Here is a 25,692-nt window from a genome sequence, read left to right on the forward strand (position 1 = left end):
CCAAAGACCTAATTGGCAATTAGCTTTGCAAGGTCACATGGAGCACAGAGTCAAAACGGAGCTTCAGAATTTAAACCGACCAGAACGAACAAAGTTGCTTCCTGCAAAAGCTCATTTCCCTTTGCTCCACCTTTATGTCTTATGGGTGGGGACAATCATCTCCAAGCCTTACTCCCGAGTCACCCCTTTTGTCTTAACTGTTCTTGCCTTCTGGCAGCTCTCCGCATGCACGCACTGGGAACAAGCTCCCCCTGTTCTTCTGCCTCGCTGATGTCAGACTCTGGAGGCTCCGGAGTCAGCACATAACTCCCAGATAGCCCTGGCCCATCTCTGCCTCCGACGCAGAGCCCTCGTGGGAGCCTTTCCCAGACTCCAGGACTGGCCCATGTTCCTCCCCAGCCTCCTTACTGTTCGACTCTGCTGCCAGCTCCATAGGCTGCCGACAGACCACAACAAGCATTTACTTTTTCTTCTTTACGTTAAGCAGCTGGTGTTAAAAATCAATGCTATTTATGAGGCTCGAAGAGGGAAGAAGCGAGTCAAAAGACTGTCACAATCTACGGAGTCTAGCTCAGGGAGAGGTAAGGAAAGACTGTTGCTGGACCACTGGTTTTGCGGGCAGCTTGACCTGGACCTGGCTTTTGTGCCTTCTCAGTATTGTCCGATATTAAAGGGATCACTTTAATAACAGCCAGTTATAAAGGACATGATGCCTCTTTTCTATATTGAGCCATGGTGGTGCAGTGGTTAGAATGCAGTACTGCAGGCTACTTCTGCTGATTGCTGACTGCCAGGAGTTTGGCAGATTGAATCTCACCAGGATCAAGGTTGACTCAGTCTTCCATCCATCCAAGGTCGGTAAAATGAAGACCCAGATTTTGGGGGGCAATATGTTGACTCTCTAAACCGCTTAGAAAGGGCTGTAAACAGTGATGGGATTCAAATAATTTAACAACCAGTTCTCTGCCCTAATGATTTCTTCCAACAGCCAGTTTGCCAAACTGCTCAGAAAGTTAACAACCGGTTTTCCCGAAGTGGTGCGAACTGGCTGAATCCCATCACTGGCTATAAAGCACTATGAAGCGGTATATAAGTCTAAGTGCTATTGCTATTTAGAACTACTTGCCCTATATCCTAGTACTGTTACAGGGTACATTTGAGTTGGCAGACTTCAGACTTAACTGTTCTACTTGGACTTTTACAGTAGGAGCCATCATTCGTTAACCAAAGCAAGGTTCAAAAAGCATTGCTTTTTGGCTGCTCCCTGAGCATCTTTCAATTAGGAACTGAGCTCATTGTCCTTTTGTACAAAATTCCTCCCTCCATTTTCCAATCTTTCTTCATTTTCACAACCTAATTTTAGTGATGTTTGGGGTTGCTCCCAGTAAGCAAAAATCTGAATGGTTTACTGCGGTTTTCTAGAAATTTTTTTGTAATTCCTGACTTATCTTCTGGCTACCCCAACTAAGACAGCCTATATTTTGGGGGTATAAGAGATCTTGTAAGAACTGATTCCGTGATCCATTCTAGGTTTTGCTTGCTATTCAGAAAACAATAAGTATTTTTTTAGAAAAGCGATGTTTACTGTTCTTTTCTGTTTCCTCCTAGTTACAGATGAAAATAGTGAATCAGACAGTGACACAGAAGAAAAACAAAGAGGTATCAATTGGGAGATAAACTTTAAAGAAGGTTATTGATTCTTGGATTGAAAGTTGTGGATTTTCCCCTTCTAGTTTTTTTTTCCCTGCCCAAAATAACAGGATACGTTTTATGCCTGTAGTGGCCTTCAATTATTGCAAAAGTGAATTATTGATTATTTGTTTGTTATGATGGCTACATGAACATTCATATCCCTAAAAAAAGTTCATTATCCAACATACAGCCCAATCTTTAAAATGTGTACTTAGAAGTCAATATTTAATGAGTTTTATATCCTAATGCAGCTTTTCCAGACCTGGAGCCTTTCAGATGGTGTCAGACCACAAATCTTACAATTCCCAGTCAGTTTAGCCAGTGCCCATGGTAGCTGGGAATTCTGGGATTTGTAGTCCAAACATAAGTTCCAGCTTGGGGAAAATGCTCCAATAAATGTGTTTAGGACTATAGATGTTATAGGTAAAAATAAAGTTCTGTGTTAAAAATGTTTCAGTTGTGTGGATGAACTGCAATTGCAATCAGTTGGTGAAGTTCAATATCCTTATATTTAATAATTGATATATGCTACCACTCTAGAACATATCACTTATTTTCTACTAAAGGTTGTTCAAGTCTGACCATTTCAAGAGTGATCCAGCATATTTCCAACTTTTGGGCTATGTGCTCTCTCCTTTCATTTTGTGCAAAAAAAAAATTATCATATCCACCAACTAACAACATTACATTTTTTTCTTGATTCTCTCTGTATAATGTTTCAGAATGTTTTGATATCCTGGTTACAACACAACATAATTCCAGGATATTTAGGTTGACCTTTCTGAACTCTGGTGCCCTTCAGTTGGGTGGATTTCAGCACTTACGATTATCACCCTACAAGGTCCTTCCTTGGGAATGCTTCATATTGACGTTCACACATCTGGAGGATGACCAGGTTAAGAAAGGCTGGCTGACTTCATGGTGAATATGTAGTTTGAAGTAAGACAGAACTTCTAATTGCTGTGGAAACCACACCCAAAACAGTTGTGTTGATTTTGTTGGCTTACCTTTTGTGTAGCTCACAGTCAACGCCTTGTTCATGTAAAGTCTCGCCTGAAGCAAGCCCCCAAGTATCACACCTTGGAGAGAGATCTGATCGAGTATCAAGAGAGGCAGCTCTTTGAATATTTTGTTGTAGTGTCATTACACAAGAAACAAGCTTGCGCGCCATACGTCCCTGAAGTTACCCAGCAGTTTCCATTAAAGGTAGGACATATGATGGAGATAGCCTGTTCAGAGAGAAGCAAAGGAAAGATTGCTCTGCTCTGTTGGCTTAAGATTCTAGAAGTTGAGACTCCGCACATCTTGGGGGATCCCCGGAGGTGGGCAGCCAAGGGTCCACAACATTTTTTGGGAGAGTGATAGTCACAAAAGACAGGGCAGTGAAGCAAGTGAATGGGCTAGAACAGTGATGGCGAAAGTTTTCGGCACTGAGTGCCCAAACCGGAACGCCGGAAACCCAAAAGCCAGTTGGCCGTTGTACATGCATATGCCAGCCACTTGGTCTTCACGCGTGCCAGAGCGCCGGAAACCCAAAGATCAGCTGGCCGGTGCGCATGCATGTGCCACTTGGATTTTGCGCACGCTGGAGCACCAGAAACCCAAAAACCACTGGCCTGCATGCACATGCGCACCGGCCAGCTGGCCTTTGGGTTTCCGGTGTTCCTGCGCACACGAAGAATAGCTGGCATGTGCACTGGAAACCAGAAGACCAGCTGGTGATGGCGCTCATGCCGACAGGGCTCTGCGTGCCACCTCTGGCATGCATGCCATAGGTTCGCCATCACGGGGCTAGAACTTTCCAATGTATCCCTATCAGTGGTGGGTTTCTCCCGGTTCGGTCTGGTTCGGCAGAGCCGGTAGCGGTGACGATATGACGTCAACGAACAGGTTCTCCCCTCCCCCCCCACCAACGTTATTCTTACCTTTTATTTGGTCCCACCCCCAATCTATTGCTGCCTTCTGAGTCCCAGCTGATGACTAGAGGGAAAAAAACTGTTTAAACTCTTGCCACGGGGCTTCAAAGGGCCGTCCTACAGCTGATCAGTGTTAAAAGCAAACAAATGAGTCGAGTCGTAAGTGCGAGGACTGGTCGTAAGTGCGAGGACCTTCCAGAAACGACTCTGACCAGCTAGCCACGCCCACCTAGTCACATGACCTCCAAGCCACACCCACAAAATAAGCCACGCCCACAGAACCGGTAGTAAAAAAATTTAGAACCCACCTCTGATCCCTATGTTTTAAGGTGAAGCTTGTTGCTGTCTACTTTCTTAAAACAATGCTGAGTCTATTTCTGGTTTTCAATTACAGGTTTTGTGTCCCTTTCCTGAGGCGGATGCAAATCTGTGCTGCTGATTTAAGCAGTTGTGCTCATAACTAAACACTGGGGACTGTATGCAGCCTATGATTTTACATGGCTCGCTCCCTACCAGACCTGAGGCAGTTTTCTTTGTCTGTTGATAACTCTTAACAGAATGAAAATTCTAAAAATAAGGACATCAGCATTGGTGAGGCAAGTAGCTAAAAGATAGAGGAAATCTGCAATATAAAGGAATTCTCAAGATGTGGCTGTAAATGGGAAGGAGGAGGGAGGGAGACTGGTTGGCCGAGTGACACACACACACACACACATTTGTTAGACAAAGATCGGGTGAGCTAGGCAAACAACTATGTTAATACCCTCCAGACCAGAGGTCTTCAAACTTGGCAGCTTTAAGACTTGTGGACTTCAACTCCCAGAATTCTCCAGCCAGCTATGCATAGCTGGCTGGAGAATTCTGGGAGTTGAAGTCCACAAGTCTTAAAGCTGCTAAGTTTGAGGACCTCTGCTCCAGACAGATGTATATTCTCTGTCATCACTTCTCTATTTATTTAGGAAGCCAGGTAGATGGAAAGGGGAGAAAAAAAAGTCATGCAATTTTACTTTACCTAAACAATTAAAAATAGCTCCTCCTCCTTTTCTTCTGCTAGCTTGAACGCTCCTTCAAATTCATGAGGGAGGCCGAGGACCAGCTGAAGGCCATTCCGCAGTTTTGCTTCCCCGATGCAAAAGACTGGACTCCTGTTTCTCAGTTTAGCAGGCACGTTAAAGGATGGTCCCTTTCTTCCCTTCTTGCCAGCTCCTACAACCTGCCATTACGCATAACGCTAGCTTTATTTGTACCAGATTGTTGTTTTTTTTTATGATAACAGTTGAAACAGGGGTGGGCTTTAAAAATTTTAGCAAAAGGTTCTCTGCTCAGTTGCTGGATGGGCGTGGCCATGGTGGGTGTGGCCTAGTCGGCCTCCTGCACCATGGCAGGGGGGGCATTTTTGCCCTCCCCAGGTTCTGGAGGCTTTCCTTGAGCCTCCAGGAGGGCGAAAACAGCCTCCCCATGCTCCAGAGGCCCTCTGGAGGCCGGCCTTCCCGAAATTCCAGTAGGCCTGTTTTTCGCCCTCCCCGAGCCTCTGTGCACACCCTGCACTTACCTGTATCCAAAATGGGCCACGTGGGAACTCCTGGGAGGGGAGGGGTGGGGTGGGCATGGCCAGCTAGGAGTGGGATTTGGAGGTTCTCCAAGCTGCACAGAATCTTAGCTAGAGGTTCTCCTGAACCCCAAGCAGCCCATCCCTGAGTCAAAATCAATTTTGACTTCAGCGTGAATAACTGAAGAACAAACACAAAAATTGTGGTTGGAAATATTTAGGGAATCAATGCATTTATTCAGCCATCCAATCCATTCTTGTTTTGTCTTTGACTGAAGCAAGGTGTGTAACATGAAAGCTACAGAATTAGTCACAAAATTAGCGTAATTTTAAAGTAGTCCTTATGTATAATCTGTACAAAGAACTACAATGTTAAATAGGTATAACTGCACACATCTATCTAAACATTGCCAAGAAAATTGCATGGACTTGTCCAGGTAGTTGCCAGTGGTCAAGATTGATTTGAAAGCACACATGACCACCAACAAAAGAATAGTGGTGCAACGGTTAAAAGAAATGGGTGAGAAATCAGGAAACCATGAGTTCTAATCCTACCTTAGGCCTAGAAGCCAGCTGGGTGTCTTTGGGACAGTCACTATGTCTCAGCCCTAAAAAGAAGGCAAGGGTAGACAAATATATCATAAAGTTCATGTAAAATATAAGTATCCAAAATACTTTAAAGGTATGACTTTTAAAAACTATACATCTGGCCATCTCCACCCCAAATCTGGATTCATTAAGTGGCAATTCAGGGTTAACAGCAGAACTGCAGAAATGGTACTTACACCCAGTCCCCAAAGTAATGGCTGTTGTAGCAGCCCTGTGGCCGTGTGATCAAATTTGAGTGCTTGGTACAGATAAAGACAACTTAATCTGGTCTCATTCATGGCCTGGAAATGAGATGAAAGCAAAAACAGCCAGCTAGAGATGCCCCCAAACAGTGAGATAGGTGGTATAAAAATGTAACATAGGGGAATGATAGAAAAATGATATTGTCAAGGTAATTTTATGCTGCGACTAAGTACTAGTAGGGAAAGGCAATTAGTAGGGATGCACAATGGAATTAGTATTCCTCTAATAAAAAACCATTTTGAGTTATTGGGGAAAAAGGCAGAATATAATCATAATAGAGAAATAAATAATAAAAATGAAAGAATCCCTAAAACAAAAATAATTATTTTGATCCAAAAGATATACAAATAGAGAGCCATGTAATTACCTTGATCCTATTTAGAAGAATGCAATGCAATGCAATGCAATGCAATGGAATAGAATAGAATAGAGCTGGAAGAGACCTTGGAGGTCTTCTAGTCCAGCCCCTTGCTCAAGCAGGAGACCCTATACCATTTCAGACAAGTGGCTGTCCAGTCTCTTCTTAAAAACCTCCAGTGATGAAGCACCCACGATTTCTGAAGGCCAGCTGTTCCACTGGTTAATTGTTCTCACTGTTAGGAAGTTCCTCCTTAATTCCAGATTGCTTCTCTCTTTGATTAGTTTCCAACCATTGTTTCTTGTCCTGCCCTCTGGTGCTTTGGGGAATAATTTGATCCCCTCTTCTTTCTAGCATGAATGAATGACAATTATTTTCCTTTGTCTTTTCCTTTGCCATATGAAATCTTAATTAGGATGATGGCATATATATCATGCATGTTTGTTGTGAAGTGTAAGGGCATCACAGAAATTTATATTGTTCTATTTAGGCTCGTAAAAAGAAAAAGATGTATGTATACTTAAAAAAAATACATAAGTTATTTTTAATATCTATATGCATATTTTCTAGAACTGAAGATAACCTTGTCATTGAAAAAAGTTTCTTTAAAACTTTTTCTTTTTCAGTGAGACATTTTCATTTGTCTTGACTAGTGAAGATGGCAGCCGAAGATTTGGGTACTGCAGAAGAATACTGGTAACTATCTAGTTTCGTCTTCAGAAATTGAGTTGGATGGTCTCACAGGCCTCCTTTGCAGCGAGGGTAGGAAAGGTTTTGACCCACGCTTTGTGGCTGTTCTTGCTGAATCATATTTTTCTCTTTGTAGCCAAATCCAAGAATTTCTTCTTTGTCTCGTCGCTGTTATGGAATATCTGAAATCATGTAGCTAGAAAATTAATGGTATTTTTGTTTCTGTTTTAATGGAATGCAGTGCTTTATTCTGTAATTCAGTCAATCTTCTGCAATTTGCTGCTTTTTAGAGAAATTAGCCTTGGATTAGGATTATGGGAAACAATCTAGCACAGAGGTCTTCAAACTTGGCAGCATAGCTAGCTGGAGAATTCTGGGAGTTGAAGTCCACAAGTCTTAAAGCTGCCAAGTTTGAAGACCTCTGATAAAAGGATGGTAACTGTAAGTCAGAAAAAAGGTGCCTTGGAAGTGTATAGATAGTGCTTGACTTGCAAGCATTCGTTTAGTGATGGTTTGAAGTTACAACATCACTCAAAAAAGTGACTTATGATGGTTTTTCATACTTAATGACTGTTGCAGCATATCTGTGGTCATGTGATCAAAATTTGGTTCCTTGGCAATTGGCTTGTATTTATGACGGTTGCACTATCCTGGGGGGGGGGATCATATGATCACACTTTTGTAACATTTCCAGCTGGCTTCTAATAATCAAAGTCAGTGGGGGAAGCCAGGTTCACTTAACCACCATGATTAAAAAAGTCATAAAATGAGGCGTAACTAGAGGTGGTATTCAGCCAGTTCGGATCAGTTCGCCCGAACTGGTAGCGGAGATCGCGGGTGGGCCTGCCTACCTGCCCCGGCGCTATGCTGTCCTATTTAGCCACATTTTCAAGGCTGGGTGCATAGACAGAAGGTGCGTGCGCGGGGCGAACCATTGGTAACAATATCTGAAACCGACTGCTGGGCGTAACTCACTTAACAACTGCACTTAGTAATGGGAAATTTGGCCTCAGTTGTGGTCCTAAATTGAGGACTATCTGTAGTAATAGGTTAAGTTAGAAGAACTGCTTTGTGCATGGAATAGAAGGTTACTGTGATTTTTGGTTTCTTCTTGTTCATCACTGTCTGTTTATGTATATCTGTGTTGTGTCTGTCTCTCTTGAAAGCCCAGTGGGAAAGGGAAACGTCTTCCAGAAGTTTACTGCATTGTGAGCCGCTTGGGGTGTTTCAACCTCTTCTCAAAGGTAAGGGAGAAAGACCATGCAAACAGTCTCCAAAGCGAGTAGGGACGGAGGAGGAGAGAAAAACCTTCTCTGGCCAGTTCCGGTCCATACTGACCCTTGGAAGTGCAACTCAAACCAAGGATGAACACCAATAATTCAGTACAGTCGTTTCCTGTTGTCAGATAAGAATCTCACCCAAGTGCTTTTTAAAAAGGCCAGTTGTTTCTGCTTTGGAGCATGTTAAATGCATTTTTCTTCTTTTGCCAGAGAAAGTAGATATTACAAGAGATATGTGATTAACATTTCCTTCTGTTTGTTTGTTTTTTAAAGAAAGAAGAAAAAAGAAAATAGTCACCTAGAGCAGGGCTGTCCAACCTTGGCAACTTTATTTTATTCTATAACTTTATTCTAGCTGGCTGGGGAATTCTGGGAGTTGAAGTCCTCCAGGCTTAAAGTTGCTGGCTGGGGAATTCTGGGAGTTGAAGTCCTCCAGGCTTAAAGTTGTCAAGGTTGGACAGCCCTGACCTAGAGAAGACAGGCAATTTGGATCAGAAAAGTATCCTCTCGGAGACGGAGACCATCATCTCCTCATTTTTTATTTGTACAATTTCCAATTTTTAAAATGGCTCCCAGACCTGCTAGGTACTTCCCACAGAGAGTTAAATAAGTTTCAAAAGCAGTTTGGGAAGGGGACATTTTTTTTTTTTAATTTGATTTATATGCCGCCCTTCTCCGGAGACTCAGGGCGGCTTACAATGCGTTAAGCAATAGCCTTCATACTTTTGTATATTTATACAAAGTCAGCTTATTGCCCCCACAAACTGGGTCCTCAATTTACCTACCTTAGAAAGGATGGAAGGCTGAGTCAACCTTGAGCCTTGGAGAGATTCGAACCAGCAGTAATTGCAGGCAGCTGTGTTAATGACAAGGTGCTCTAGACCACTGTGCTATCAAGGCTCCTTATATTGTCCAAGAATACATTTTCTGGACAGAAACGCATGGCACTGTCTTTCCCATATCTACCCGCCAGCTATTCACTTAACTTGGAAGAAGAAGCAGTAACCCAACAACAGCACTAGGCACCTAAATGAAAGAGAAGGCTCTTCCCATCGGTAACTGTTTCATTCAAGTGGGATTCTGATGCTTGATTGTTTTGCGTGGCATCAAACAACGATATGACAACAACGAAAAGCTAGCAAGAGGAGAAAAATGAACAGATTCCTGAAGCAAAATACACAATGTCCTCCTTTCTCTTTCTTTTTTCTCTGTTGTTCAGATCTTGGATGAGGTTGAGAAAAGACGTGGCATTTCTCCTGCCTTGGTCCAGCCGCTCATGAGGAGTGTCATGGAAGCCCCTTTTCCAGCCCTGGGTCGGACTATCTCCATCAAGAACTTCCTGCCTGGTTCTGGAACAGAAGTAATGCTGGCTAGGGAATTCTGGGAGTTGAAGTCCACTGAGGGCAAAAGCCACTGATCTAGATAGAACCACCCTTCAAAAGTAGATGAAGTACCTAAACTTGCATGCGCGCAAGTTCTCATGTATATGTGTCAGTGGTGGGATTCAGCCAGTTCAGGCCGGTTCAAGTGAACTGGTAGTTAAATTGTTGGCTGGCCCCGCCCCTTCTCACCCTGCCCCTTCCAGGAGTCCCCACACACTCCATTTTGGCTCCCAGGTAAGTGCAGGGAGGCCTCCTAGGCCTAAAATGGAGTGTGGGGAGCGGTGCACCCCCGGCCCATTTTTGCTCCCAAGGGGTGCAGGAGGCCAAGTGCTGCCTGTCACACCCCTGGCCACGCCCACCATGGCCACGCCCACCCATCCATTCATTAAGGCAGAGAACCATTGTTAAATTATTTGAATCCCACCACGTTTCCTTTTGAGTCCTTCAATTAACTGCTTTCTGCAGATTTTTTTTTTCCCAAAAAGAAAAGAAAAGATGCTTGGTGCGTAGCAAAGTGCCAATCTCAATCTTGCAAGACACATTTAAAAATTAAAAATAGTAATTGCAGTCAAGTGTTTTTCTTTCAAGTCTGATTGTACTTGAAGGAGGTGGGGGGGGGGAAAGGCAAGGTCAATGGGCAGGAGACATTCGTTGGAGGATATGGAGATCATAATTAGGAATCAGCATATTTGTTTCTTCCTGGTAGAAGATTCCAATGTGGAAATACATAGAATGGGGGAGAGGCTTCTGAATAAGGCAAATTTATGAAACAAATTTCCACTGGTCTGAAAAGGCTGCAGTTGGTATTCTCAGAGTCTTACTCCCCTTATTTACACATTTAATAATAGGGCTTATAGGTTGCTCAGGTCAGAACTGACTTGGAGTTGATTTTACATCTTGTATGTCTCCTGCATTCTTTGTTTCAGGTTATAGAGCTGTGTCGACCACTTGATTCAAGACTTGAACATGTTGATTTTGAGTCCTTGTTCTCCTCGCTTAGCATTCGGCACTTAAGCAGAGTCTTTGCTTCCTTGCTGTTGGAGAGACGGGTGATATTTATAGCAGACAAGCTCAGGTAACCGTCTGCCTCCTATTTCTCTGCCTTACCTGGCGGACAAACTATTATCTAGTCTATCTGTCCTTAAAGTCAGTTTTCAATGGTCGGCTACGTCCTAGAGTGGTGGTTGTGTCTCTTTTCCTAGGTTCAAAAAGGCAGAAATGTATCTTCTGCTCAATTAGAGTTCTGGAGCTGAGACATCTGTGATGTATATTTCTCCTTTCTTGGCTCCCACTTGAAATTGGCTTCAAACGTTAATGCTTTCCATGTAAAAAATTGCAGTTATCCCTAAATAATAGGAGTGTCTGGCTCATCTTGGTTGATCTCCAGCTATGGATATCGCTTTGGGACAGTGGGGAGTGGCTGCTACAGTCAGTCTAGATTCCTGGGGACAAATTTGTGCAAGATATAATGATAGCTGGGGCTTTGTGGACGAACTCCAGAGCTGAATAACCCAGAAAAGACCCATATGAATAGCAGAATATATCAGAGTAAGGGTCTCCAACATTGACAACTTTAAACCTGGCGGACTTCAACTCCCAGAATTCCCCAGCCAGCTTTGCAAAGCTGGCTGGGGAATTCTGGGAGTTGAAGTCCGCCAGGCTTAAAGTTGCCAAGGTTGGAGACCCCTATATCAGAAGATGGAGACAGCAGGAACAGCTGGGCCTCCATATTCTTTCTGTTTCATGGTTAGAAACATCTAGCTAGGAGCTAGATAGATGATCATATATGTTGTTATAGATGCTTGTTCCTTTGCCTGGATAAATAAACAGAAAAGCATGGCTTTGTAAAGTCAGATACACTGCATCTACTGCACCATAAAACCATGGTCCATAGTTTAATTTTATCTGTCTATACCAGGGGTCAGCAATCTGCAGCTTTGGAGCCGCATGTGGCTCTTTCACCCCTCTGCTGCGGCTCCCTGTCAGTCAAAATATGCATCACAACTGCCAATGTGTGTTACCCGCCGGCACACAATTTATTGAGCTTTTCAACCCCAGTAGGCCAACCATGGAGAACTCCAAGAAAATAAAAGTTTCAGAAGAAAACAGAACGTTTAATTCAACTACATATGCTAGTTTTGTGGCCGCTCAAGAAATAGTCAGGCATGGGAAGGGTTTTGTGGCTCCCGGTGTTTTCTTTTCTGTGGGAAACGGGTCCAAATGGCTCTTTGAGTGTTTAAGGTTGCAGACCCCTGGTCTATACTACTGGGTTCATTTGGAGGAAAATGTTGCTGTTGGGAACTCACGGCGAATGCATGTCCAATATGTGTTAAAGTGTATGGTTTCATATTACTTATAATAAAAGGACTTAAGATGAACACGAGTGTTTCTACATTAGTTGTTTACACTGGAACGGATATCATTTTGAACTTCTAAAAGATCCAGATCACGGGATGTCAAAGTCAAAGATCGTGCCACGGGCCGGATCGTGATGTATCGTGATGTTTTTTGCCTTTGCGGAGCCGGGGTGGGTGTGGCTTGTGGGTGACGTATCCGACTTGTGGGCTGCCAGTTTGACAGACCTGATCCAAGATGATGCAGCTGCTGAACAGCTGAATGGAAGTGTTTGCAGGATTGCCCTTCCACCTTTTTCACTCTAAGGATTTGCGTGACTTAAGTATTTCTAACTTAAAAAGTACTTGAGTGTATGTTTTACGTGTTCTGCACTATTTCAAAATGGGTTCTCATCATTTTGAAGCAGAAAACACATATAAATAGTACTGGAACCTGTTGATAAGCAGAAAGTAGCTTTCACTTTAAAACCAAAACAAAATCGTGACCATTGTCAAAACCTAATTATTGTTGTTTCCAGCCATTCAAAGGTAACCAGTTCCTTGATTCTTTCCCAGTCAGTTGTACATAATCTGCATACAGAGCACCTAAGTATTCTCTCTCTACCTTTACTAGGTCTTCCATAGTAGGCTTATATACACTGTCGTGGCTAAAATATGCTCACAATGTGCTTTGAATGAAAATATGCAAAGGTTTAGGTGGTTTGGGGGCCCTTAATAAGCTTAAATGGCACAGTTAAAAGGGTTAGGAAGGCTAACAGTGTTTTGCCAACCAAAATCTATTGGCTTTGAAGCCTCAGGATACTTATATATCTGCATATATGCAGCTTACAGCATACTCCTTAATGCCAGACCTATGCCATGTGCTTTGTCCTTATGCCTATAAGGTTTCAGGTTTTTCTGTGGGTATCAGAAGTTGAGCAGGCAGTTTGCAAACTTTCTGATCCCACTGCATAGATAGCCTTTGTTTTTCCGCTCACCAATTATTTGGACAAAAACTTCTTCCTCCCACACCTTGGGAAAAAGGGGGCCCAGATCTCTTTAAGATTTTCTGCAGCTGGTGCCTGGCCTTCATCCATTTTTAAAAAGGGATGGGGAGAGCAAGTTTTTTCCTCCCAACCAGAAAAGGCAAAATTTAACAGATGAGTAATGATGCTTATTCAAGTTTCAGCAGCCTGCCTGTTTTCACAATTCCCAGTAAATCCCGCTGCATCCACGGGACTAGGAGAAGGAATGGTGAGGCTGCCAAAAAAAGAAAGAGGAAAAAATCATTCATTCATTGTGTTGCTGTTTTTTTTAAAATGGACAAGAGCAGCCCAAATTGATACAGTAGACCTGCTGCATAAAATGTGAACTGAAGTCTTAAAATTCTTTATAAGTCAGTTATGCAGTCTGCTGCCTTCTAGATATTTTGGACTTCAACTCTTATCATAGCTAGTGGAAAAATATAGGTAATCCTCAATTTACAACAGTTCATTTAATGACTGTTCGAAGTTATAACTGGACTGGAAAAAGTGACTTATGACCATTTTTCAGTTTTGACCATTGCAACCTCCCCATGGTCACACAATCAAAATTCAGACACTATGCAACTAACTTTATGATGGTTGCAGTGTCCCAAGATCATGTGATCACCGTTTGCAAAGGTTGACAGAAGGGGAAGCCAGATTCACTTAACAACCATGTTACTAACATTTCAGTTAAAATAACCTTGCTCAGTTTCAGTTCTAGAATTTTTGGCAGACGACTAACAAGTCTTCAAAAAAGACAATCCTTGTTGAAGCTGATGAGATTTGAAGAATATAATCCCTAGATGGTCTAAGTTGGGGAAAACTTCACTAGAAAATTGTCTTTAATGCCCTTAACGTAACAACTGCAGCAATTTACTTAATAACTGACGAGAAAGGTCATAAAATGGGGCAAATTCACTTAACAATGTCTTGCTTAGCAACAGACGTTTTAGTCATAAATTAAGGACTACCTGTATAGTCAAGGTTTGTGGGAGCTGAAGTTCCAAATACCTAGAAGGTATCAGGCTACCCTGCTTTTAAATCTCTTAAACAAGATTAGAAAACAGAGTAGAAGTGTTTGCAAAATTGTAAATAATGTGTTTAGAATCTGGGTTTTATATATACCATATTTTTTGGAGTATAAGACACACTTTTTTCCCTCCTAAAAGAGGCTGAAAATTTGGGTGCATTTTATATGCCGAATGTAACCCCATGCGCGGTGCCCAAAATGGCTACCCAGAACAACTTCTGCCTTCTCTTATTCCTTCGCACTTCGCCTGCTTTAGCCACTGGAGCTCCCTCCGACGATCAGCTGTGTTTTTGAAGCTGTTTTTCAGCCCCAACTCAGCGAAGCTGATCTTCCTGCTTTGCCTGCTTTTCTAATTGCTGCTCCCTCCGACAATCAGCTGTGCTTTAGAGTTTTTTTTTTAGCCCCAACCAGCCCCAACCTCAAAACCAGCCAGCGAACTAATGTGCTGAAGCTGACCAGGCTAAGGACTAACCAGATGAATACCTGGTAGGCAGAATTGTTTTCCCCCTATTTTCCTCCCCCAAAATTAAGCTGCTTCTTATACTCCGAAAAATACGGTACTTCAAAAGCAATTTGAAGGAAGTACTTCCTGCAAGTTTTGCACAGCTCTGCAATAGAGCACCCCCCCTTTTTTTGCAAGCTTGTGTGTGAACTCAAGAAAAAGATAGAGTTGCTTTAAAAGCCATGTTGAAAATGTGCAACCTTGATGATTCAGTTTGTGAAAACAGCAGCATTCTCCAGCTAAAAAAAGTTACATTGCTAAATGAGTAAGTATACACAAGTAAAGTATACACAACTTTAGTTAGAGCAGTGGTCAGAGCAGTGGTCTGCAAGAAAATTTTGGTGGTCCGCAGAAAAATTATTTGCATTTTTTATATTGCACTAAATACTATTTATCTTTTTAAAAAATTCATATTAGTGGTCCACGAGATTTAAAATTATGAATTTTGTGGTCCCTGAGGTCCGAAAAGTTGATGGCCCCTGAGTTAGAGTAATTGTGCAGATTTTCTTGAGTAATAGGTGTAACATTTGGCAGAATCACGGAAAGTAACAGCCATGGAATCATCATTTCTGTGATTCCAAGGAAACATGTACACTTGAGGCCTGAACTTGATTTTATTTATTTAATGGAGCATATTAAAGTTCAATCCCTAATTTATGTGGTTCTAAAATTTGAAAAGGTGCTCAAATTCTCTTACCTGGAAAGTTTCATTTTTAACATGTGAAAGATACAATATTAAAAAAATATGTTCTGTGTTGGAATCTAAATATTTCTATTGCAAGTTTTTCTTCTGACAAATTAAGGTTATGGCTTTGTTAAATTTACTAGATTGAGAGGTTTAAGCAAAAATTGTGGAAGGCCAATCAAAGGATGGGTTATATTCATAGAGCCATGGAGATTTGCATGTTCCAGCTGGAATTCAGAAGAGGAGATGTTTGCTCAGATACTGTATATACAAATCGCATCATTCCATTACACAGATCATGATTACTTGGACACGAACCAAGTGGTGATATCATAGTCACTACTTTAGTTTGTCAGAACCATGTTTTATTAAGTGGGTGGAGAAATCATTTTCTCTTGCAACCTGTCACTCTGCATTTTTCATCCTTTTTTCCTCTGACGGTATCCTATTTGGCAACTGTGGCCATCCTTAGGAGGTGTAGAATTACTCCGGAATCATCATAAAAAGAAGCTCTACTTGCCTTAAGGATCTTTTTTCTGCCTTTTGTGTTATTTTCATGCTTCTTTTATAAATGTGCAATGAAGACCGCTTTTTAGTATTGTGGTATACAGTTTAGGAATTGGGCTGAAGGAGAAATCCTCAAGTTCAATACATAAACAATAATGTTTGCTTGGGGAAATGGGAATTATTTTATGTTTCTGAAGGGAGATTTGATTTCTGTTTAGTTTCTCATTTGGTTTCCCTCTTCCCTCACTTTCTTCATTAAAAACCAGCCCTCAAGCAGCTGTTTGAGATTGTTCAATGGTTTGGAATGTTTCAAGTAATTCAACAGAAGATATTTAATGAGTACATGCCGATTTTAAAAAAGCATAGGAGAATTTGGATTTATCACAGTCTTACTCCAGCCGGTCATATTGATATATGTCTCACTTGTTCACTGAGAGAACTATTTACTAACTATACATACCTTGGGCATCTTAGGAGTGACCTTACATTTGGGGTAGTGGACTTAGGCAGGGGTGGGCTTCAAAAATTTTAGCAAGGGGTTCTCTGCCCAGTTGCTGGGTGGCTGTGGCCATGGTGGGCATGGCCTAGTCGGCCTCCTGCACCACGGGGGGGGGGATTTTTGCTCTCCCTGGGCTCCGGTGGCTTTGTTCGAGCCTCCGGGAGGGTGAAAATGGCCTCCCCAGGCTCCAGAGGCCCTCTTCCCGAACTTCCGGTAGGCCCATTTTTCGCCCTCCCCGAGTCTCCACGCACACCCTGCACTTACCTGCATCCAAAACGGGCCACGTGGGGACTCCTGGGAGGGGTGGGGGGGGGGGCTAGCCAGGAGTGGGATTTAGGGGTTTTCCAAACTGCACAGAATCTTAGCTAGAGCTTCTCCTGAACCCCTGCTAACTCCCAGCAGCCCACCCCTGGACTTAGGATCTTATGAAATGGCAATCAATTCTGTTGGTTGTTTATTTTAACTATAAGGGAGAGGTACTATGCTCTTTGATGGAAAGGAGAACATTAACTTTGGAAAAATATCTTGAGCCAGTTTTGGTACATGTGGTTTCTTCCATATTTCTGTAGCTTTCGGTGAAAGGGAAAAAGGCTTTGAGTGTACGTGTTGTGGAGCATTTTTGAACAAAGCCCAAACCAGGTTTAATAAGCGCATTTATTCATAAATAAATTACTGAGTTGCCTTTTGATCCAAATAAGATCATTTTGCAGGCGACTTCACAATAGAAAACTTTAAAACAATGTAAAAACCTGGGATACCAACCAAAGCAAAACAATAGGAAAAAGTTCCATTGAAGCAAAGAGAATACATTTGAAGTTATTTAAAAGGCATGCGGAATAGGAAAAAAAAGTTTTAACAGCCCATCTACAACTGAACAAAGATGCCAATTTAAACTACGTGCAGAAAGTGCATATCTTGTTATTTTTCTTTCCCTTCTCAAAATCCTTTCTGTTATTATGAACCTTGAGAGTGGAAAGGGGGGAAAAAAACTTATTTCTTCCTCCCTCCCTCCCACCTTCCCATAATAACTCTAGTAATTGATCTTGTCAGCTAAAAAAAAAACTTGGATGTGCATGCTTCCATTTTTTTAAAAAAAACAAAACCCCAAGCTTTAATTTGAGCTGCTCAACTCTTTTGCACAAAGCTTATCATTGAGATAGGAAGAATCCAATAATTGGTAATTCAAAAGAACTCTAGAAGCCAAAATGCCTTTCTATTTTTATTTTTTATTTAGAATTTATTTTTTTCTGGAGTGAAAATGACAGATTTTGACTGTCATTTTACAAAGAGAAGCCAGCAGCTCGTTTAGAGTTTCGTGGTTTCATTTTAATGATTAATGTTTTACTTAGGATCCAATTTTACCAACATGTCATTCCATATTTTAATTAATTATATATATAAACATGGATGGGGATAAATCCCACAAAATAATTTGAAATTATTGCTTTAATACAGCAGTGACATTTAATCTTTATTGCATTGTTTGAAAGTTTTTTTTTTTTAAAGATGTTTTAAAAGTTTCTGAAAGCTTGCAGTGGCAGGATCCCAAGAGAAGTGTAAAATAGTAGTATTACAGCATAGAAATTTAATAAATAAATATGATTAGTTGAACAAATCACAATTAATCACATTCCTCCAATCCTCTCAGTTTAAACAGCTTGGTCTCTATGCAAGTCCAAATTTATCTTTTAACAACCCAGGAATTATAATTCCAGAGAGTATCACTAATTAGAAATATTGGAATCGTCTGTCTATGGAGATTCTCAGTCATCTAAGTAATGGTTGTCCCAAATGTGCTTTTTTTCTCAAGAGGCAACTGGACTTCAGAGCTGAAGAAGCTTCTTGGATGAGAAGCAAAACGTCTTCAAAGAAAAACAAGAAAATCCAGTTGCCTCTTGAAAAAGCACCTTTGGGACATTGGAATGGTCTCATAAAATCTGTAGTGGGCGCTAGTTTGAAGACGATTGCTCCAAAGTATTTGGTGATGAGAATAGGGCTCCATTATTCATGATGTCCCAACCCCTTTCTTCTTTCTCCCAAAAAGTCAGTTTAGCAACAATGGACTCTGAGAAAGATTTTGGGCATTGACAGATGTGCTATAAACACGAGTGATTCACTTTCCTAAAAGCAAGTTAGACTTGCTGTTTTGGTGGCAGGTTGATAGCAAGGGCAACTTAAAAACCCATGATGTCTTCTGCAAGCAATCTAGATCCAGATGGCTGGAATGGAGGGGAAGCAGTGCTGATCATGATGTGCATTTCTGTGTAGTTAAGAAGACCAGAAAGATAAGGGGAGGGGAGAAGGAATGAGTTTAGAATTCAACACTTCACATCCCATAGAAATTTTAGTTTTTATAATCATGAGGGATAGAAACTTTACTCTGTTAAAAAAAAAAAAAGGATTCTTAGCCAGCCAGAATTGCTGCATAGCACTTCAGTCCTCCTCCTCCTCCTCCTCCTCCTCCTCCTCCTCCTCCTCCTCCTCCTCCTCCTCCTCCTCCTCCTCCTCCTCCTCCTCCTCCTCCTCCTTTGCAAGTTCTTTCGTTTTCTGTCACATAACTGCAGAAATTGTTGTCAGGCATGGAATATTCTTCCTCCACCAAGCCTTCCCCATTTCCCTCCTGCTCAGCACACATTCTCTCATGGTGCTTAACTCAAGCCAGCTGTAAGTAGTTTCCTGGCCATATGATTCCTTTAGGCAGCACAATATATCTCCCTCCTCCTTCTCTTCCTCCCGTCTCCATCCATTCAAGACCTGGCTTATAAACCGAATGACGTTATGGCTCTGTTTGAGTTACATACGCAGCTTCCAGATGCTCAAGATTTCGGGCCTACACTGATGAGTGGCTTGTTCTCTTCCCTATCTCGGAGGGTGGGGTTTGAAAACTGTTGGTTTTGATTATGAAAATAGCATTACCATATTCTCCTTTTGCAAAAAGACAGTTTTTTGGCAGTTCCTTTCCTAAAATCTGAAAAACCCAAAGTCTCTTCTAATCTGGGGGCTCTATTTGAGTGTAAGCTGCATGTCACCCATATCCAAATTGCATGTCCTCCAAACATATCTAGAAAACCTGCCATGGTGGCATTAGTTCTCTGCCTATCTATTCATTTTTCTGGATGCATTTTTTTTTTCAAAGTACAAGGCAGCTTACAAGATTCTTTAAAAATCATAAAAATATCACATCATCATCATTGAGGCTTCACTATTCAAATGCACACTGATGAATTTTGCCAAATAGAAATAGCAAAGTTCTTTTTATGCCAGCTGTTCTCAACCCGATACGTTTAATATGTTTGGACTTCAGCTCTTGTTTCTATAACCTTGTTGTTCATTCCATGCTTTTCCTTATATTTCGCCTTTGATTAGCAGTATTTCAATTTGATCAACAGGAGGAATTTGTATCGGCGCAATCTTGGTGTTTTAGAATCCAGGCAATTTGAGAAAATGATAGGTTGTGATAGATCGGTGGAAGAGCTGCCCATCAGTGGCTATTGGTTTAGATCAGGAGTTTCCATCCTTGGCAACTTTAAGACTTGTGGATTTCAACTCCCAGAACTCTGGGAGTTGAAGTCCGCAAGTCTTAAAGTTGCCAAGGTTGGAGACCCCTGGTTTAGATGACTGGGTTCTGCCTCCAGAATCAAAAGCGGGAGTGTGTGTGTGTGTCTCAAAAACCATCTTTTAAGGCAGAGATCTTCAAACATGGCAGCTTTAAAAGACTTGTGGACTTCAACTCCCAGCTATGCTGGCTGGAGAATTCTGGGAGTTGAAGTCCACAAGTCTTAAAGCTGCCATGTTTGAAGACCTTTGTTCTAAGGAACGGCAATAAAAGACCCTGCTCATGAGAACCTTTGGGGCTCACCTGTCATGCCACTATGACTCAGAAGTTAACTTAGATGGGCTTTGAAGCTGATCCCACAAGTCTTTTTAAATACCAAAATGCTCTCAGTTGTATGTACGTCAGAGGGTTCCATGGGATTTTTTTGTTTATGCCAACTTCCCACAAATGGCTGATTTCAGCAGAAATGCAGGCTCGGTTTTGATAGCAATTCCATTAGCTGGCAGGAAAAAGTATTAGGAATTTGGGACGGCTCCATGCCTTGCCACGTGTAAAAGGCAACAGTGTGAAATCTGAGCGTTTACTTAATGCTTTATTTCCAGGAATCCTTGTACTCAGGGGGAAAATGGGCCTGAAACTGAGATGTGAACCCCAGGATGTAATTTTGAGATGTCAGCTTGTCTGCACTGTAGTTGCTGGAAGAACTCAGCTACTTCTGATTAAATTGGTCAGGTGTGTTTTACGGATGCAACGGAATTCCAGGTTTCTGTTGGGCCTTCTATTCCTAGAAGCATGAATGAGAATGCAGACACTAGCATTGAACAAAAAGCATTGCCTCTTTCTATGATCCGAAAAAGGTGTGGATACTTACGTGCAGAAACTTTTAGCTCGCAATTATTTTAAAAGCTAATTTAAAAAACACCAGAGAGATGTATGTTTTAAAAATTTCCCTAGGAGAAATATTAGTTTCAAAGAAAAAAACAGTTTTTAAAAACTATTTGCATTTTTTAAAAATGGAATATATATGTATGTATGTTACTATGAATGTAAATGATTTTTTTTTCTTTTTCTAAAAAAAACCTCTTTAAAAAGACACCTAGAATACTGTAGTATTTATTTTATTTATTAAATTTATATGCCTCCCCTCTCTGGAGACTCAGGGCGGCTCACAATACATTTAAAAAAACCATTCTAAAAACATTTAAAAGATTAAAAACCATTAAAAACCTTAGAACGCATTCACACCATTCATGACCGGATCTCGCCAGATCGCAAAGCGAGATCAAAGGCCCCAGGCCTGCCGGAAAAGCCAGGTCTTCACAGCTTTTCGGAAGGCCAGTAGGGTGGGGATGGTCCGGACCTCAGGAGGTAACTGGTTCCAGAGAGCTGGGGCAGCCACAGAGAAGGCCCTCCCCCGCGGGCCCGCTAGCCGGCATTGTTTAGCTGACGGGACCCGGAGGAGACCAACTCTGTGGGATCTTACCGGTCGCTGGGAGCTATGCGGTAGAAGGCAGTCTCGAAGATAACCTGGCCCTGAGCCATGTAGGGCTTTAAAGGTAATAACCAACACAATATAAACACAATAAAACAGACTAGATTTTTACAAGTCCGTTTTTGGATTAGACTTCATAGCGTCAGAAAGCCGGTTGTGTTTGTTAAGGAGTGTTTGTGTTGTGTTCATTGACTTTAAATGCTTTGAAGAACTACTACAAGGAACCTTGATTGCTTCTTTCATTTCTTCCTTCTAGTACCTTGTCCAAATGCTGCCATGCCACAGTGGCCCTTCTTTACCCCTTTGCCTGGCAGCACACTTACATCCCGGTACTTCCCCCTTCAATGATTGACATTGTCTGCTCGCCAACCCCCTTTCTGATTGGCCTGCTCTCCAGTTCCTTGCCCCGCCTCAAGGAGCTGCCAGTGGAAGAGGTGAGATCAGAAAAGCTAAAGGTTGTGTTAAACTCCAAATTGGCTTTTAAGTTGCATGTGGGAAGTCAGATAATGTCCCAGATATGGGACATTTCAATATCTTACTAGCCACATAACTTTAACAATCTGTGTGGTGCATGTTTTCAGCTGGAAACATTGTGGCTCAGAGGGAGACCTTTTTAAAGCAACGCTTTTCAAACTTGACATTGTTAAGATGTGACCTCAACTCCCCAAATTCCCAGTATACTGGCTGGGGAATTCTGGAGTTGAAATCTGCACATCTTAACGTTGCCAAGTTTGAAAAACATTGATTTAAAACATGTATTAAAATTGCCTGCAGAAGTAAATAAGAGTGCAGTGGTTTGGGCTACAGGAAACTGGGGTATACGCTGTAGAAATTATTTCTTTGAGAAGTTACCCTAATGCCTGCCACCTCTATTTGTCCAGCCCTTGTAGTCTATTTTTTTTTAAAAAAATCTAGGTGGTTTTAAAGGTTATCTGCTTTTTTTAAAAAAAAAAAAGCCTATATTTATACTTGCTTTATCTTCTTGTTCCAGAATGAGATGTAGATTTTTCAGTGTTGTTTTCAAAATGTTTACATGAGACGCCTTCGGGGGGGAAATTGCTTTGAGAAGCAGCAGATCCGTTTTTAAAACAAATAACCAAATTAAACACACATTGACAGTTCTGTGCTTCCATCATTTAAATGCAAGCAGCTATCTCTCATTTTAATTCAGCCTATTGCTGCTGTCTGTTGAGTGGCAGCTCAGGCAGGAAAAATTCCTGAGAGAAAGTACCCTCTCTCTCTCTCTCTCTCTCTCTCTCTCTCTCTCTCTCTCTCTCTCTCTCTCTCTCTCTCTTTCTCTCTAGAGAGAGAGACAGAGAGGGAGAGAGGGAGACAGAGAGGGAGAGAGACAGAGACAGAGACAGAGACAGGGAGAGATACAGGGAGAGGGAGAGAGAAGTGAAGAATAGCTTCCATGTGTTTCAGTTGTCAGCTTGTGGTTTTGTGGTGAAATACATAAAACCACCCTATGATCAGACTGGGTTTCATATCTTTTTGTGGCTCATGGGATTCCATTGATGAGATGTAGCCTTTTCTCCTGAAAGCTGCAAAGCAGGCAGTCCTTTTCTCAAGGACATCAGTCTACTTCTTCCTCTCTCTCTGGAGTGCAGAAACCTGGATCAAAGCCTGAAGATGTCCTTTAACTGGTGCATTGAGAATGTCTCTCCCAAAGATGTTAGGGCCAGGACAAAATAGTAAATTCAATTTCTCTTTTATTTACTTGGAAGAAACTTAGCTATACTTAAGGGAATTATTCAAGAATTTCCTTCTTTACTTACCGGTAACAATATTTGAGGCATTTTGAGTTCTGTATGCAAGACTTAGAGAGCTCATCTGCTCTAATGTTCTCTCTCTCTTTTTTATGTGTATGTATTGATGGCCAGGTCCTTGTGGTTGACCTTGTTAATAACCGGTTCCTTAGACAGGTAAGCATAACTTATTTTTCAGTCTTTTCTTTTTAATTTGTTCAGGGAGAATGGAAGGATGGAGAAATCTTTTGCTGAAAATTATCTGATACTGACAGTGATGGCGAACCGTTTCGGTACCGAGTGCCAAAAAGGGAGTACGTGTGTGCGTGCCTGGGCCGCAACCTGGAAGAAGAGCTTCCCAGGGCACATGCGCGCACTCAAAAATGAACTTCTGGTTTCAGCCAGCTACTCTTCCGGGTTTCTGGTGCAGATGCACACACGATGATCAGCTGGCTGGCACTCATGCTCACGCAGGAAAACGGAAGACCAGCTCTTCTAGTTTCTGGCACTGCCACATCCAAAAAGGCCAGCTGATTGTCGCGTGTGCATATGTGCCAGAAACCCGGAAGAGGAACGGGCGACGCCGCACATGCCAGGCAACATGGCTCCACATGCCACTTCGGGCACGCGTGCCATAGGTTCGCCATCACAGGAATATAACCTATCCCTTTCTTAATTCCTGCAAATCCAAAGAGAGTGATTAGAAATCTAAACTATAAACAGATAGCCATCAGAAGCTGAGAATTTAGCTTTTGAGGTGGCATTGCTTCTCCCAGTCTGCATGCACATTGTCTTATCCTGACATCTCCTCTGATCAGCGGTTTCAGAAGCATCAAACCATCCTAAAGCCTGCCAGAGTTACTGGCTGCCGATGAAAGTATAGAAAGGAAAATAATTGAAACGGTGACCTTTGGCTTTGAGAGAGAAAGAAAGATTGACTACATGTCTACTCTTCCAGCCAGAATTCATGTACTTTCAGAATATTTTCAAGAGTGCTGTCCTTTTCTTTTTGGATCGGTAGTATAGCATTAGAAACCCAGGGAAATCATTTAGAAACAAAAGTTATAAAATAGACAAAGAAAATCCCACATCAGAACCAGCCGAAACATCTTCAGAGAACTGCCAAGGCCCTAGCAGTGTTGAATATTCTTGGTTTCTGAATATACTTTTTGCCAACTGTATGCTGGAAGTTAGTTTTTGAACTTACCTACAATTCTTTAGAATGTGGTATATCCTAGGGCATTGTGGGAGATTAAAAATGGCTCCCCCCTTTTGTTAATTAAGTTGCTATTCCCCAGGTGGCATTTTTTCCTCAGCTCTACTCTTACCTTGAAGCTGGCCTTCTCCTGTAAAACAGGTCAGTATTGGATGGTGCCAACTGCTCAACCATCTTGTCTAGCTTTCATGTTTTACAGCCAAGAAATGGTGTGAATTGGAGTGTGCATGGCATGTGCTGGTTAGCTATGCTCATGTGGTACATTGAAAGAAAAATATCCTTTTTCCAGGGGGGAATGGTTCCTTCTGGATCTTCTGGCAAAAGTTCATGTTGAAGAATCAACCTCTGTAGTCAGTGTCTTCTCCTTCTTTTAGTGTAATGCTCCTAGAGTGTGTTAATTTGCCCTGAGTTCAACTTTCTGATGTCTTGACATCTGGAGACAATAGTTCCCAGAATATTCCATTAGCTTGGCTGGGAGTTAAAAACCCAATACACCGCTAGGCTCATAATCTGCTCATAATTTGGTGTAGTGGTTAAGGCACTAGCCAGGAGTCTGTGTGTTCCAGTCCTGGCTTAGGTATGAAAGCCAGCTGGGTGACTTTGGGCCAGTCACTCTCTCTCAGCCAAACTCACCTCACATCATGGTTGTTATGGGGAAAATAGGAAGAAGAAGCATTGTTATTTTGCAATTGAGTTGTATGTGTATATATACACTCACACACACACACAGTGAAGAACAGGGGCCGCCAAAAGCCCTACTCAGGATATCAGAAAAAGAGATATATACTGTATTATAATTGCCAATGGAAAATTGCAAAGGTAGTTTGCAACTGCCAGGAGTATGCTGCGTTGTCTTTCATTGGCAGTTTCCCTGTGTGTTCTATTGCTCCTTTTTCCCTGACAAAAGGAAATCAATTAAGGAGAAAGGATGGAATATCTTCTCAGTAGCATTAGGATCTACTGGTAGCATTAGGATCTGTCCAATTAGAAGCTATTTTCATCCTCAGGGTTGAGTCTGGAGCTCATTACAGGGAAGCCATGGCCCAAGATGGAATCTATTATAATTGTGTCCTTCAGCACTCCTAGGCGCCAAATGCCATTTAATGCCTATCCTTTTAACATGACCATATGCACAAGAGGGAAAGACACTCCATGCATTTAATAGAAAGTGGGGATTTTGCAGATGCCTATGAAGGATCAAACAGACCAAATCTCCAAGAAGGTTTGGTCATTTTTTTCTCAGCCTGTCCAAAGCTCAAACAGCTTTGAGTATGTAAAAAATGTATGCTTTGTCACCAAAAAAGCATGCTTCTGGAACAGGAGCGGTATTGTCAGATGGGTCTCCCTGCATGCAGGATCGGGTTTCATGCACGTTTT

General features: G+C 41.8%; 1 protein-coding gene across 1 annotated transcript in view; it reads left to right on the forward strand.

Annotated features, from left to right (window-relative positions):
• Nucleotides 1-25,692, forward strand: part of DENND2A (DENN domain containing 2A) — a 76,327-nt gene that overhangs the window by 45,513 nt on the left and 5,122 nt on the right. The window contains exons 7-16 of the mRNA XM_087873747.1: nt 485-581; nt 1,609-1,659; nt 2,711-2,898; nt 4,663-4,772; nt 6,994-7,063; nt 8,224-8,301; nt 9,557-9,697; nt 10,646-10,794; nt 21,608-21,785; nt 23,235-23,276. Coding sequence (XP_087729873.1) covers nt 485-581; nt 1,609-1,659; nt 2,711-2,898; nt 4,663-4,772; nt 6,994-7,063; nt 8,224-8,301; nt 9,557-9,697; nt 10,646-10,794; nt 21,608-21,785; nt 23,235-23,276 — 1,104 coding nt within the window. The remainder of the gene's footprint in view (nt 1-484; nt 582-1,608; nt 1,660-2,710; nt 2,899-4,662; nt 4,773-6,993; nt 7,064-8,223; nt 8,302-9,556; nt 9,698-10,645; nt 10,795-21,607; nt 21,786-23,234; nt 23,277-25,692) is intronic.

Source organism: Pantherophis guttatus, chromosome 7 (assembly GCF_059756535.1).
Source record: "Pantherophis guttatus breed Tessera chromosome 7, ASM5975653v1, whole genome shotgun sequence".
Lineage (NCBI taxonomy): Eukaryota > Metazoa > Chordata > Lepidosauria > Squamata > Colubridae > Pantherophis > Pantherophis guttatus.